Source organism: Trichosurus vulpecula, chromosome 6, assembly GCF_011100635.1.
Source record: "Trichosurus vulpecula isolate mTriVul1 chromosome 6, mTriVul1.pri, whole genome shotgun sequence".
Classification (NCBI taxonomy): domain Eukaryota; kingdom Metazoa; phylum Chordata; class Mammalia; order Diprotodontia; family Phalangeridae; genus Trichosurus; species Trichosurus vulpecula.
The window spans coordinates 211,013,447-211,024,949 of NC_050578.1; the positions used below are offsets into that span (position 1 = coordinate 211,013,447).

The 11,503-nt window shown below is 47.4% G+C and overlaps 1 protein-coding gene across 1 annotated transcript in view; it reads left to right on the plus strand.

The window, feature by feature from the left end:
• Positions 1 to 11,503, plus strand: part of MXD4 (MAX dimerization protein 4) — a 53,487-nt gene that overhangs the window by 35,896 nt on the left and 6,088 nt on the right. Inside the window, exons 4-5 of the mRNA XM_036763059.1 lie at positions 353 to 467; positions 10,822 to 10,981. Coding sequence (XP_036618954.1) covers positions 353 to 467; positions 10,822 to 10,981 — 275 coding nt within the window. The remainder of the gene's footprint in view (positions 1 to 352; positions 468 to 10,821; positions 10,982 to 11,503) is intronic.

Genomic DNA, 11,503 nt, shown 5'->3' on the forward strand with positions numbered 1-11,503 from the left:
TGGATGAGCAAATTGAAACTTAGAGAAGCCCTGACTCCCTTCACTCAGTAAGTATCAGAACCAGTCATCACCTGAGATTGTCTGACACCAGGACCACTAAGCTGACTTCTGATGTCCCTCAGTTGTGTGGTCTTGGAGATTTTCATCGCCTGCTAGACGGGAGCAGGCTAACTTGGTGGCGAGGTGGGACTGGCGCCATCCTAGGGCAGATGACAGGTATCGAACTCCCTGCCGATGCTGCCCTGCTGACTCTATAGCGGGAGCAGATGAATTGGTTGGTTTTTGGGAACAGCATGCTGGCCAACACAGTCTGAACTGATTTCTTCCTCCTCCTTCTGTCCGTTTGTTTCAGACGAGCCAAACTGCGGTTGTATTTGGAACAGCTCAAGCAGCTTGTGCCCCTGGGGCCGGACAGCACCCGCCACACGACCCTCAGCCTTTTGAAAAGAGCCAGGATGCACATCAAGGTATGGAAGCACCTTCCACAGGTGGAGGCAGTGACCTTACCTGCTCAAGATCAGGCTGGCTTTTTGCTTCCCTCATCATTTAGAGGATATATTTGTCTCTCTTGGGGTGGGGCCTTTGTGGCAGCTCTCTGGAAACTTTTTAGCACAGTTAGGTGGACCTGGTGTCCTTCAAAGCCTAGCTTTGAGCCTCCACCTCCAGGCATCCTCCCGAGAGCACCCTAACCAAGCTTTCCTCCAGAATGTTGTTGCACTTAGTTCCAGTCAATTAAAAAAAAACAAATCATACTAAGTACCTACTATATGCAGATATGGGCCTAGTGATGGACTGTGTGTTGTGGCATAATGTGTCGTGAATAGAGCACTCATTTTGAAGTTAATTGATTCAATCTGAGTTTGAATCTTGGTTCTCTGCTGCTTCCTACTTTGTGACCACAGGCAAATTACTTAACTTCTCTGGGCCCCTCGTGGAAGTGTCCTCTAGCTTCTTATGGTTATTTAAGGACCAGCTTGGCTAAAAGGTTCTTCATCAGAAGGCTGACTACCAAGGGATGAATTAGATAATACTTGAACACCGGGAGGAAAGTTTTTGTCTATGCTAGTTCCTAAGGGGCTCCCTTATAGAGAATTCCTTGTAATTTGAAATGGGCCATTTCCCTTCCTGAAAGACTTGACTCGGCTATATGAACCCACTTGGTGTAACTGCCCTTGTGAGCCTCACTCCGATCTTTCCCTCTGCTTACAGGAATCCTCTGCTGGCCGCCTTACACAGGACCACCCTTTTCAAAACTCACATTGCATTCACAGTCACTTACAATACTATTCCAAGTATTTTTCCTGTTTTAACTTCCCTTGAGGCCTTCCATTCCCCCTGCAATGCTTCCCTTTGGCGTGGCAGTGATTCTTGGTTCCCAAAGGCTCTACTGGCAGAGCACAAGCTCTGATATGCCCTGCCAGAGGACTTTGCATATGGGCCCAGCAGTGGACTGGATGTCTGCCATCCAAAAAGGAACTAGCCCAGTGAAGTATGGAGAGTCTCATCACCAGAAGGGGGCCCAGCAGTGGATGACCTATTTTTTTTCCTCTTAATAAATCATAGAGACAGGCATGAAGTCTTCATTGGTAAAGCCAGCACCCTTTCACATATCCCTGAAATATGTTCAGGGCCTCATGCTCAGTCCTCTGCCCTCAGGGAGCTTCCACTGTATTAAATATGATGAGATATACATATGTCAGTAATAAAATGATTAAGTGCATAGGAGAAAGCTAACAAATTGGCCTAAAAGGTTTGATGAGGGAGAGCTTCCCCTGGGAACATCAGGAAAGGCTGTATCATGGACGTCGTGGGATCAGGATGCCCATCCAACTGGCTTCCCATTCTTACTAACATCATGGTACCAGATCTGGGCCTCGAGGGAATGAAGGGAGGGATTTCAGCCAACAGAGATGGAGAAGATCCATTTCAGGTATTGAGGAAAGCCTGGGCAAGGTCAGGAGAGGGCAGGAGGAGGTCAGACAATCTCAAGGAGCCAAGACAGTTGGACTGAAACATAGATTTGTACTAAGGAGAGTATTGTGAACTAAGGCTGACATGTAAATTGGTACTAGGTTGTGTAAGACCTGAAATGTCAGGCCAAGTATTTTATTGGAGAGGCACGACGGACGAAGGAGGTTTTGAATAGAAAAGTGACGTGATCAGACCCGTACACGAGGAAGATAATTTTGTCTAAAACTCGAAGGATGGATTGGGGAGGCTAGACACGAAAGTAAGGGAGACCTGGTGGGAGGGTATTCCAATAGTCCTGACGAGTGGTAATGAACCTAGAACCAGGGTGGTGGCAGTGGCAGTGGAGAGGAGGGAGAATACATGTGAGAGATGTTATAATGATAGAAGTGACAGGTTTGGGCAGCCAAGGCAGTTGAGAGGTGAGTCAGGGAGGCATGAACTGAAAGACGACTGTGTGCCTAGGAGATGGGAAGAATTGTGACGTCAGTAGCAGAAATGGGAAATTTGAAAAGCTGGGCAGGTTTAGGCAGAGGGTGGGCAGGGTTGGGATGAAGGGAAATGATGAGTTAGGATTTTTACCTGTTGAGTTGTTAGTTGTACATCTAGGTGGGGATGTCCACCAGGCAGCTGGGATTCGGGTAAATGGAGAGTCTGACTCTTGGGCTTAAGGAATATTCCCCTGGCACAAGTAGAGACATGGCCCAAGAACAGTTCATGTGAAAGAGATCTTGGGATTCTAGTGAACTATGAGCCATATAAGCTAATGTCACCTGTGGCTGCATGGAGAGAATAAGGCTCAGGACAAGGAAGGAGAGGGGTACCCTTTATGTGACCCTTATCAGCCTGCTTCTGCACTACCAGGTGCTGTATTTCAGCAAAGACATTGACAATTTAGGGAGTGCTCTGAGAAAGAAGCCTGCTAGCATGGCAGAAGGGACTGGAGACCATGGCGCTGTGTGAAGATTAGTAATAACTGATAACTAAGGCTCATCTGAGCCTCCCAACAGCCTCGTGGGGCAGGCCTTGCCAGTATTATTTATCCCCAATTTATAGATGAGAAAACAGAGGCTTGGAGAAGGCCGGTGACTTGTTCAAGGCCTCCTAGCTAGCAAGTGTCAAGGCTGGCGAGTCTTCCTGCCTCTGTGTTTGGTGCTGTAGCCACTGTGCCACATGGCCCAAAGTGACTCAGAGGTCATTTTTGATGTGGATAAGTGAAAACTCAGGAGAGACGTGATGGCTGGTCTTCCAGTATTTGAAATGCTGTTGATGGGTGTGTGTGTGGAGAAAGGTGAGATGTGTTCTGCTGCTTGGCCTCAGGAGAACACTGAGTGGAACTTGCAGAATTTGGTTCAAAGTCAAAACTTCCTAAAAGTTAGAACCATCCAAGTGTGGGAATGTGCTGCTTTGGGGGTAGCAAGTGCCCCCTCCTGGGGGTTGCCATAGGCTCAGGATGCCCATCCATTCGGCTTCTCATCCCTTTCAGCACTGATGCACAAGGATGTGATGATACCAAACAATTTAGTCCTTGGCTGATAACTTGATTTTTTTTCTAATTGTGAGTGTGAATCTTGTCTCCCAAGAGGGACTAGAAGCTCCCTGAGGGGAGCGCCCAGGTCTCCTCCTTTCTCTCTCTCCCAGACAGCCAATAGAGCTGAGTTCTGGGGGCTAGATAGGCCAGTCATATTCGTAATTATCTCAGTTCTTATCAGCTTTTCAAAGCCTCTATCCTGGATCTGATCTTGACACTAGCTGTGTGACCACAAGCAAGTCCCTTCCCTCTCTAACTTGATTCCTTGTATGAAAAACTGGGATAAAAACCACAGCCCCTGCCTCTCAGGGGTCATTGCGAAAAGTGTGCTTGGGAACCGTAGAGACAGTAACGAGGGGTGTATCATGGAGAGGGTGGCTTATGGTTTGCAAAGGGCTTTACTGATGGTACCTCACTTGATTCATACAGGGTTGTGATATTAGCAGCCTTACTACTCCCCCGCTGCCACCACCACTGCTGCTGCCCAGGCCCACCTGGCAGCTGTGGGCTCTGAGGACCTAAGCACTTAAGCTTTGCCTTTGCAGGCATGGCACAGGCCTGACAAGAACTCTAGGACCTCGGCGCTCTCCACTGTCTTAATTGTTGGATGGTTGCGGGGAGGGGAGGAGGTCAAGGAAAGGAGCAGAAAAGCTGACAGGCATCTCTTTGCTTCCCAGAATGGCCGGCTCCACCCCGAGAGTTTGTTTGTCTCTTTGGGGCCTTTGATGCCCTAGCCTAAGCCAGCCAAGGGGCCCCCGGGGTGGGGGTGGAAAGAGAAGGAGAATAGCTCAGGAGGGCAGAGGGTTAGGGGCAGGTCACTGCCTCCCTGCCAATGGGCAGGGCCAGTGAGCTCCACTCAGAGCATGCAGAACAGCTGCCCCTATGCCCCTGCCCTAGGGAGAGAAGTGCAGCAGCTCAGATGTCGTGGATCAGAGGTGGCCTCTCCCTGACCCAAGGAAAGAAGGCACTCTTTGTACCTGGCAGGTGGGGAGGAAGAAAAGAGGGAGGGAGGCAGAGAAGAGTGAAAGAGGAGAGAATTGCTGATTGGGAAGGTCCCATCCTCTCCCCCTCTGATCGCTAGAGGAAGAGGTAATGACCCTTTTCCTCACCAAGGCAAGCCCACTCTTCCTACGCCTTCATTCCCAAAGAGTGGTCATTCTCCCTTCACTTGGAGACCCCCTAGTGAGGGGGAAGCCTCCTACTGAAGTGGTTCATCTCACTTTTGCATGGCTTTAATTATTAGGAAGTTTTATGAGAATCAGTTGATGGTCATTGAAGCAAAGGCTAGCCAGCCACTTGGCCAGCGTGTTTGTTAGAGTGGAGATTCTACCATACAGAACCTTCACTACATGGATTGGACTAAAGCATGGTGGAAGTCCATTCCCACTCTCAGATCCTGGGATTCTGTGGTGGGAGAGAGGGCAGAAGGAAGGATAGACAGAGGCATTGAAGAGAAAGAATGACAGGTCCAGAAACACACTTCTCAAGGATCATTAGGTCACAATGAGGTACAGGGAGAAATGACTTTTCCAAGGCCACAGGGCAAGTATGTAATAGAGCAGGATTTCTGTATTGTGCCAGGACTGCCTCATTCCAGGCAGAAAAAAGAAAGAGGAAGGAAGAGAGGCAGAGAATAAGAGTGAAGGTGAGTCTGGGTGGGCTTCTGATATTTCGTGTCCTCTACCCACCCCAGCCTTGGTGGAATCTTTGCCCACAGGCCTGACTGCTTCTTGCCCTCAAGAGCTAGCCCCGAATGCTTGGAGATACTGGAGAATCTTCAGACAAGTGTGGGGTTGGGTTGGATCCAAAATGTGACTTGGGCATTAGAAGCACACTGTAAGATTGTGGGGCAGCTTTAGGAAGTCCTTGTGGGATGTGAAATGGAGTGACCAAAAGAGTCATTCTCTAAGGAACAGCCAGGGGACTGTCCATACCTGACTGGCCTTGATCAAGGCTCAGGTTCAGTCTGGGGGGCCAGGGCATAAGGCTAACTGGGGTACAGGAACGGGAAGGTCATTCAGTCTTCTAGCTCTTCTTAACAGTATTTCGGGCCAAATAGTACCATCATGCAGTGACTCCCTGGAGTAAAGGATTCAGCCCAGTCCAACCTCAGGACAGAGGCACACACCCCGGGATTATCTGCACTGTGCTTCTCCCTTACAGCCATAGAATATCTGAGTTTATACGGATTTTGGAGACCACCTCATCCCAAACCCTCCTTTTGCAGATGAGGAAGCTGAGGCCCAGAGAGGGTTAGTGTCTTGGGTAAAGTCACATAGCAAGGTAAGGGCAAGGCCAGGACTAGAACCCAGGTCTCTCGATCTTTAGCCCCCAGCTCTTTCTGTTCTGCCCTGTGTTGTCACTTGAGATGTCAATCTGTGAATAAATGTATGCGTGCATGAAAAAGCATTTATCAAGTGCCTGCTGTGTGCCAGTACTTAGCACTGTGCCTGGCATATAGTGGTGTCCAATAAATGTTTATTCACTGACTGCTAGGTATTGGGATGCAGACAGAAAAGTGAAACAGCCCCTGCCCTGATGGGAGAAGGGATGGGGGGCAGAGACTGATGTGCTCTTTCCCATAGCAAAGGTAATACTGTTTTGACTGTTGTTCTCAGAGGGAGAAATGAAAAGAGCAGGAGGGTGGGGGAGACCTGGGGAGACCCAGCAAGGTCTAAAGCGGCAGAGCAGAAGCCCAGTTGCCTGGGTGGAACCTGATGTCTTGTGGCTGTTACAGCTAGAAGGCACCTCAAGGCAGATCATCTGGTCAACATCTTTGTTTGTCAGTTACAGAATTGAAAGATCTGGGTTTAAGTGCCCACTCTGGTTCTGACTAGCTTATCTTGGCTAACTAGGCTTAGGAAACCGAAAGGTCACCTAATGCAATTGTCTCCTTTACAGTTGAGCCCTAGAGAGATTCCAGTAACTTGCTCAAGATCACACATAGAGTAATTAGCTGAGTCAAGACTTGAACCTAAGTCCTTTGACTCCAAATCTAAGGCATTTTCCATCCCCCTAGGCAGCCCTTGTCTTTATAGAAGCTGCTGCTGCTGGCCTTCACTCTTTAACAGTCACATAGAGATCCCCTCAGAAACCTTGACCCTGAGGTATGATAATGGGCCCTCTACCCTCAGGGAACAGGGCTTGGATTCCTGTTTGTTTAAAACTAGGCCCTTTGCCAGTGGCTCCTGGGCACAGACACTCAAATGACCTTCTTTAATATACACTTAAAAAACAACTGCTCTGGAGTTCTAATAAACAGCTTAGTGTGGTAGAAAAACCCTCAACTGGATGATCTTGAAGAAGCAGCCTCAGGTTCTGGTCCTGGTTCTGCCCTGGACTGACTGACATCTTCACCTTGGCTGGGCCACATCCCTCTGGGCCTCAGCCTTCTCAATGAAGGGTCCCTTTCATCTCCAGAATTCTGTGATCAATATTAATTGATGCAAAATCTCAATTTAAAAATATTTTTTAAAGAATTGTAGCAAGTTTGTATGACAACTAAGTTAGTCTAAATTTGATGCCTGGTAGAGTTCTTAGGAGTCATACTGTAATCAGTAGGTTGGGAAAGTGTGTGATATACATATATATATATATATATATATATGTGTGTGTGTATATATATATATATCATATATATATATCATCTGTGCTTGACTCAGGTAGAATGATAAGAACCCTGAATTTAGAGAGAAGGGGGCTGGGTCCAAATCCCAGTTCTTTTACCTTTCAGCTATGTAACTTTGAACAAGCCACTTAACTATTCTGGGTCTCAGTTTCCTGGTCTGTAAAATGAGACAGTGGATGTCTAATGACATTTCTAGCCCTAAAGCCTGTGATTCCGTAAGACTTATCTCTCAATATCCTTCTAGCACTAAGTCCTTTTAAGTAGACATTTCACTATTTTTCATTATTCATTTCTTCAGTGTAACTTAATTTTGTAATAATAATGATAACAAGTCAGCTCAGTTCTATAATGCTTTATGGTTTCCAAAATGCTCTTTTCAAAACAGCCCTCTGAATCAAAGAGCTCAAGTGTATTTTTCTTTTTTAAAACTTAACTAATACCTTTTGTTTTTCTGTCACTTTTATTTTTTAATTTAAAAAACAAATGTGTGCTTAAAAAGCATTTGTATTTTTACCTGCGTTTATTTTTTAAATTAAAAGAGGTGATATAAAAACTAAAAAATCAGTAAATTTTTAAAAAGAAAAGCATACTTTATTTTTACATGCTTTTACAATCTGTCACTCCCCCCCTCCCTTTTCTGTAACAACAAAAGGAAAGAAGGAAGGAAGGATCATCATAAACATACACAGTCCAGCACAACAAGTTCCCCAGTTGACCATGCGTGAAAATGTATTTCTTAATTCTGTGTTTTAAGTTTAGCGCCTCTCTGGTGGGAGGTGAATGGCATGTTTCATCTTCCATATTCTGAGTTCCTTTACTATTGCGTTGATTGGAATCCCAAGGTCTTTCAAAGTAGTTTTTCTTCATGGTGTTGTTGGCCTCGTGTAAATTGTTCTCCTGGTTCTGCTCACTTCATTCTGCATCAGTGCATAGAGTTCTTCCCAGTTTCCCTATGAAATATTTTGTCATTTCTTATGGCACAATGATAGTCTTATTATATTCATGTAGCAAGATTAGGTTGACACTCCATTAGCTTCTGATTTTTGGCTACTACAAAAATATAGTACAAGTATTGTATTCTTGTACAGCTTAAGGAAAGTGACGCTCAGAGTGGGGAGAGAGAAGGGTTAGCCTTGGCATCAGTAAGAGCAGGGTTCAGGTCTCACCTCTGACCCATCCTGGCCCCGTGACCCTGGAACATGCCCTTGGCTCCTGACTGCCCCTAGCAGCTAAGACTCTTGAGTTAGAGTTCATGCTGACCTGCTTTGGCAGAGAGAGCCTCCTGGTCCTGATGCTCCGAAATCACAGGTCTGAGCCAGATAGAAATATTTCTCTGGACACACACATGTAGAGAAGACTGTGGAAGAGATGCATCTAGCCTGTACTTGGAATCAGAGTCTCAGGCTTAGAACTAGAAGGGATCTCAGAGACCATACATAGTTTTGGAGCTGGAGAGGAACATTCTTCAAAGAATGGTGAAAAATGTTGTCTTCAGATCCTTAAAAGGCTGCCTGTCACATGGAAGAGAGATTCAGCTTGTTCTCCTTGGGCCCACAGGTAGGACTCGGAACAATACGAGTCATCAGAGAGGCATATTTTGGTTCAGTCTAAGGAAAAAGTCTCATAAGAATTAGATGTATACAAAAATGAAATAGTCTTCTTCAGGAAGTAATGAGTTCCCTGTCACTGGATGTCTTCGAGTGGAGGTTAGTAGGCCACTGGTTGAAGATACTGGAATGAGGATTCCTGGTCGGGTCTGGGTTGGACTGGATCTCTATGGTCCTCCCAAACCGTGAGGCTCTGTGATTCTGTGGAGACCCACAGGCCTCTGTGGTGGCCAAACTGTAAAACTGGCTGTGTGGAGAGAAGGGAGAACAAGAGGGCCAGGTGAAGCCTCTTTGTGGAAGAGCGTTACTGCTCTGGGGAGCCCAGATGTGTTAGTGGCTTTGCCTACATGGCCGTATTTGTGTTCTGTTTTATGTATGCCTCTGGGGGAAAGGGGGCATGTAGTGGGCTGTGCTGGGAGCTGTCTGAATTCTCAGACACTAAAGGGCTGATTAATGCATATCACTATGATAGCCATGTCCTTTGGCGGGGCCTTCAAGCCATCCCCTGTTCTCTTGGCCGTGTGTGTCAGATGGCGTGAGGCCCTACAATCTGGCCATTGCAGGATGCTTGCAGTGGTATCCCAGTGTATCATTAGGCATCCATGGGAATTGGGGTTTGGAGTCAGGGCTCCAGACTTGGGAAAGACTGTTAAAAACAAAGCAAGGCCACAGGCGAAGAGGAACCAGGGTATGAGGCAAGGCTCTGAGGCAGGAACTTGGGCCCAGAGTGATGAGACGGGGCCTCCCAGGGCTGGGGGCCCTAATAAGGTAGTGGCTTGGCTGCAAGGAACCGTTATTCAGAAGAGGTACAAAGTCAGGGCCAGGCCGGCTGCCCCACTGCGCCACCCTCTTGCCCTGCCCCACTCAGCATTTTTCAGTGACTGGGAAAGGACGTGCTGACTGAATTTGCAAATGACATAAATCAGAGAGGAAAAGGTGAGAGAGCATTCACTACTCGATCTTTGGCAGACTTCATCTGTATCTGGACTCTCATTTCCCTGTTTGTAAGGTATGGGCTGGGGTGGGGGGATTATTTTAAATAGTCTCTGAAGCATGCAATGTTCTGTTGTGAATTTTGACACTACGGAGCAGCGGCCTGAAGCAACTTCATTAGGAATATAGGATTGAGAGCTGGCATTGGGGCGCCTTTGGGTGCCATCATTTATCCCAAAGGCCTCTCCCTAATTATGTCCATTACAACCAAGGCGCTGTGCTAACATACCACAAGTCCCTGCCTTCAGGGAGTTGATGATTCTGCTGGCTTTTTCTCTAGAGACTCCCGAATGGGGCTTTATTTGAGCTCAGGCTTTCCTGCCTTTTCTTCTTTCTCTCTGATTCCTGTCAACATCCTAATGCAAAGGACAGCCGTACTCCACTGCTATCTGGGAAATGGTATTCTGCCAAAATCTGACTTCCATCCACTTCCGGCCTCTTCTTTTCTCCCCTCTCCTCTCACTGCCAAGTCTCACTTCTTTTTCCTGACGAGGTAGAGGAGACCCAGTTGATTGCAAACATTGACTTTGTAAACCCAGGCCTTTGGATAGGAATGGAGAAGGGGACATAGCTAGAGAACGGGCTGTGCGAGGGTAGGTGAAAAGGAAGAGATTGTGCCAAGTAGGAATCGTCCATATTTTTGCCAATGGTGGGGGATAGAGAAGGTCCAGGAGACTGGTTCTTGGCTATTGAACCAGAATCTGTTTTTGGTGATGGTGATGATGAAGTTTCACAGGCTGCTGCAGGGTGTTATGGATTGGTCTCATCTGGGAAAACCATCAGGTCTCTGTGGAACTTATGTTCCCTTCTGCTTCTGACTCCGAATTGCTAGTTGGCTCTCTGTGGTCTTCATACAAATCATGCTTCACTGCTACACATCCCTGGGCCCAATAGTGTCCTGGTAATCTGAGCAAAACCCAAGTGAGGCCCCTGAGTAGCGCTTGGGCTGACCTTGTGCTTGTGAGGTGGGCTTTGAGTTTGAGGTAGGTGTCACGGTCCAGCCCTGTGCCTTAGCTGACCTTTATCTTTTCATTTCTTCCCTCTCCTGGTCCTCTCTTCTTCCCCTCCCCCCCCCCCCCCGTACCTCCCCTCAGAAATTGGAAGAACAGGACCGGAAAGCCCTGAACGTGAAGGAACAGTTGCAGCGTGAGCATCGCTACCTCAAACGTCGCCTGGAGCAGCTCTCGGTGCAGGGCATGGAGCGCGTGCGCACTGACAGTACTGGCTCGACCATCTCCACGGACTCAGAGCAAGGTCAGTTTGTGACAGCAGGCATCCACTGGGACCTTACCTTGTCAGCCTGTGCTAGAATTTTAGAAGACAAAGCGCCTTGCTGGGCTGAGCAGGAGGTTCATCTGTAGGCATCACCTTCCCTATGATCATTGTTGGGTTTTTCCCCTCGATCTGTGATTTCAGGAGTGTAATAAGCTAGTTTCCTCTGACGAGACTTCCTGTGCTGCCAGAGAGAGTTGCCTAGACACTGAGAATTTGTGACTGGCCCAGGGTCACCCAGTCACGAAGTTTCTTAAATCTGGGTCTTCCTGACTGAGTCCCATTTGCCACGATGCCTTCCTGTGTACTGATAACCCTCATAATTGTTCTGAGATGTCTTCTCCCTAGCTCCTTGTCAGGGGTCACTTGAAGTGTGACAGCTAGTTATTGGCAGGAATCAGGCTGAATAATGATGGTTTGTAACTTGGAGGTTTCTAAAACATGTTGGCCCACAACAGTGCTGTGAGGGAAGCAGGGCAGGTATTATCCCCGTTGGACAGGTGA